At 51.3% G+C, this 3,603-nt stretch overlaps 1 protein-coding gene across 1 annotated transcript in view; it reads left to right on the top strand.

The window, feature by feature from the left end:
- Nucleotides 1–2,939, top strand: part of ttyh1 (tweety family member 1) — a 25,653-nt gene extending 22,714 nt beyond the window's left edge. Inside the window, exons 5-7 of the mRNA XM_024138674.2 lie at nucleotides 1,909–2,246; nucleotides 2,458–2,553; nucleotides 2,849–2,939. Coding sequence (XP_023994442.2) covers nucleotides 1,909–2,246; nucleotides 2,458–2,553; nucleotides 2,849–2,939 — 525 coding nt within the window. The remainder of the gene's footprint in view (nucleotides 1–1,908; nucleotides 2,247–2,457; nucleotides 2,554–2,848) is intronic.
- The last annotated feature ends 664 nt before the right edge of the window (nucleotides 2,940–3,603 follow it).

The following is a 3,603-nucleotide window of genomic DNA, read 5'->3' as shown; positions in this document are numbered from 1 at the left end:
CTGTTGTCCTCAGCGGTCACTCAGTGGTTTTATTGTCTGTCCTCACGCGGTCCACTCAGTGGTTTATATGTCTGTCCCACGCGGTCATCTCAGTGTTTTATGTCTGTCCTCACGCGGTCACTTCAGTGGTTTTATGTCTGTCCCCCACGTCCACTCAGTGGTTTATATGTCTGTCCACACGGTCACTCAGTGGTTTATATGTCCTGTCCCCCACGCGGTCACTCAGTGGTTTTATATGTCTGTCCCACAGGTCCACTCAGTGGTTTATATGTCTGTCCCCACACGGTCACTCAGTGGTTTATATGTCTGTCCCCACGCGGTCACTCAGTGGTTTATATGTCTGTCCCACCGCGGTCACTCAGTGGTTTATATGTCTGTCCCCACGCGGTCACTCAGTGGTTTATATGGTCTGCTCCCCACGCGGTCTGAGCCAGTGTGTTTATATGTCTGTCCCCAACGCGGTCACTCAGTGGTTTATATGTCTGTCCCACAGCGGTCCCTCAGTGGTTTATATGTCTGTCCCACGCGGTCACTCAGTGTTTTATATGTCTGTCCCCACGCGGTCACTCAGTGTTTATATGTCTGTCCCCACACCCGGTCACTCAGTGGTTTATATGTCTGTCCCCACGGGTCACTCAGTGGTTTATATGTCTGTCCCCACGCGGTCACTCAGTGGTTTATATGTCTGTCCCCACGGGTCACTCAGTGGTTTATATGTCTGTCCCCCACGCGGTCACTCAGTGGTTTATATGTCTTCCGTCCCACAGCGGTCACTCAGTGGTTTATATGTCTGTCCACGCGGTCACTCAGTGGTTATATGTCTGTCCCCAGCGGTCACTCAGTGTTTATATGTCTGTCCCCACCGGTCACTCAGTGTTTATATGTCTGTCCCCACACGGTACTCAGTGTTATATGTCTGTCCCACGCAGTGCGGTCACTCAGTGGTTTATTGTCTGTCCCCGCGGTCACTCAGTGGTTTATTGTCTGTCCCCACGCGGTCACTCATGTTTATATGTCTGTCCCCACGCGGTCACTCAGTGGTTATATGTCTGTCCCCACGGCGGTCACTCAGTGGTTTATATGTCTGTCCCCACGCGGTCACTCAGTGTTTATATGTCTGTCCCCCCACGGTCACTCAGTGGTTATTGTCTGTCCCCACCACGCGGTCACTCAGTGGTTTATGTCTGTCCCCACGCGGTCACTCAGTGTGTTATATGTCTGTCCCCCACGTCACTCAGTGGTTTATCTGTCTGTCCCAGCGGTCACTCAGTGGTTATGTCTGTTCCCCACGCGGTCACTCAGTGGTTTATATGTCTGTCCCCAGCGGTCACTCAGTGGTTTATATGTCTGTCCCCACGCGGTCACTCAGTGGTTTTATGTCTGTCCCCCACGCGGTCACTCAGTGGTTTATATGTCTGTCCCACACGGTCACTCAGTGTTTATATGTCTGTCCCACACGGTCACTCAGTGTTATATGTTCGTCCCACCGGTCACTCAGTGGTTTATATGTCTGTCCCCACGCGGTCACTCAGTGGTTTATCTGTCTGTCCCCACGCGGTCACTCAGTGGTTTATCTGTCTGTCCCCACGCGGTCACTCAGTGGTTTATATGTCTGTCCCCACGCGGTCACTCAGTGGTTTATATGTCTGTCCCCACGCGGTCACTCAGTGGTTTATCATGTCTGTCCCCACGCGGTCACTCAGTGGTTTATCTGCTCTGTCCCACGCGGTCACTCAGTGGTTTATATGTCTGTCGCCCGTTTTTCATTGTAATTCAATCTCCACCCACCCCATGTTGTTGATTATACAACTACAAACTCTCTATGATTACATGACCATGAGATTGATTGTATGACTCATAACCTCCACCTCCCTGTCCTGCCCCACCCCTCCCTCTCYGCCTCCCCAGGTTTCAGACACAATCTCTGGGCTACAGCTGTCCATCGCCGGGCCCCTGACCACCATGGAGGASCTGTTTACAGGCAGTAAGCCCTACTTGGTGTCCACCCGGAACTGTAGGAGACTGTCAGAGAACGTGGTGTCCCTGCTCACCTCKCTGACCATGGCTCGCTCCTCTGAYGGGGGTGCCTGGAACAGCAGTAACAATAGCGGAGATCCTCCCATAGCAGCCCTCACCCCTGTGCCCCCCTCCATGGCCCCCACAGTGGCACCAGTCGGAGGGGTCATGCCAAGCCCCTTCTCCCCTGGCTGGGCAGCCAACACACTGATGGTCAACGAGGACTACAGGTGAGGGAGTGGGAGTGTCTTCTTCTTCAATGTTTTAAATTGGGTGTTAAGAACACACATAGCGTGTGTCAGTATATCACTCCCTTGTGGTTTGCTGAAAGATTGAGTTTTGCGTTCAGCACCATAGAAATGTATTTGGAAGTGTATTCCCTGCATTGGGTGGTTCTATGGTGTCCTATTGCTGAGATGGCTGTTATCTCCTGGGCTGTAGGTGGCTGTCCTACGTGCTGCTGTTGCTGCTGGACCTCCTAGTGTGTCTGTTCATCCTGCTGGGGCTAGCCAAACAGGCCCGCTGGCTCCTCATCCTGTAAGCACACACACACACACACATACATACATACACACACACATACATACATACATACATACACACACACATATATACATACACACACACACATATATACATACACACACACACACACACAGAGAGAGAGAGAGAGACCGACAGTTAAATCCTGTGTGTTGTATTGCATCGAACAACACTGAGTTTGTAATGCTCTGTGACTCTGTGTTATATAGGCTGTGTAATATATGATGGTTGCTAGGAGGTGTGTTTGGTGCTTAGCTGACCCCTGTGTGTGTGGTTTTTCTCCTCCCAGGATGACGGTCCTGGCCTGGCTGGCTCTGTTCCTAAGCTGGGGCTCCCTGGGCCTGGAGACTGCCACTGTGGTGGTGAGTACTGACGGATAAAGGGAGGAGGGGTGGTGTGTGTTGTTGAGGGGAAGGGAGGGAGTTGGTCGTTCATGGATGGCTCGAGAGTATCTCAGGAATGTCTTAAAGAAGTCCCGGCCAGAGCAGAACAGAATGGCTATGTACTTCTGTTGGTGTCTGCAGTCATGGCAGGGGACCAAGAATGAGGGAAAATGGGGCAGAAATTAGTGTGTAGGTGTGTTCTGTGTATTTTCTGTGTGTTTGTGAACAGTGTGTGTGGGCGTATGGCTTGGAGGAGATGGAAGAAGAACACAAGTGGCTTTTAGAGAGAGAGAGAGAGAGAGAGAGAGAGAGAGAGAGAGAGAGAGAAGGAAGAGAGAGAGACGAGAGAGAGAGAGAGAGAGAGAGAGAGAGAGAGAGAGAGAGAGAGGAGAGAGAGAGAGAAGAGAGAGAGAGAGAGAGAGAGAGAGAGAGAAAGAAGAAGAGAGAGAGAGAGAGAGAGAAGAGAGAGAGGAGAGAGAGAGAGAGAGAGAGAGAAGAGAAGAGAGAGAAGAGAGAGAGAGAAAGAGAGAGAGAGAGAGAGAGAGAGAGAGAGAGAGAGAGAGAGAGAGAGAGAGAGAGAGAGAGAGAGAGAGAGAGAGAGAGAGAGAGCAGAGAGAGAGCGAGAGAGAGAGAGAGAGAGGAATATCTCTCCAAAGACTCA

Source organism: Salvelinus sp. IW2-2015, unplaced genomic scaffold, assembly GCF_002910315.2.
Source record: "Salvelinus sp. IW2-2015 unplaced genomic scaffold, ASM291031v2 Un_scaffold1547, whole genome shotgun sequence".
NCBI classification, from domain to species: Eukaryota; Metazoa; Chordata; class Actinopteri; order Salmoniformes; family Salmonidae; genus Salvelinus; species Salvelinus sp. IW2-2015.
Note: the sequence above shows the minus strand (reverse complement) of the source record. Positions and strands in the feature narration are given on the sequence as shown.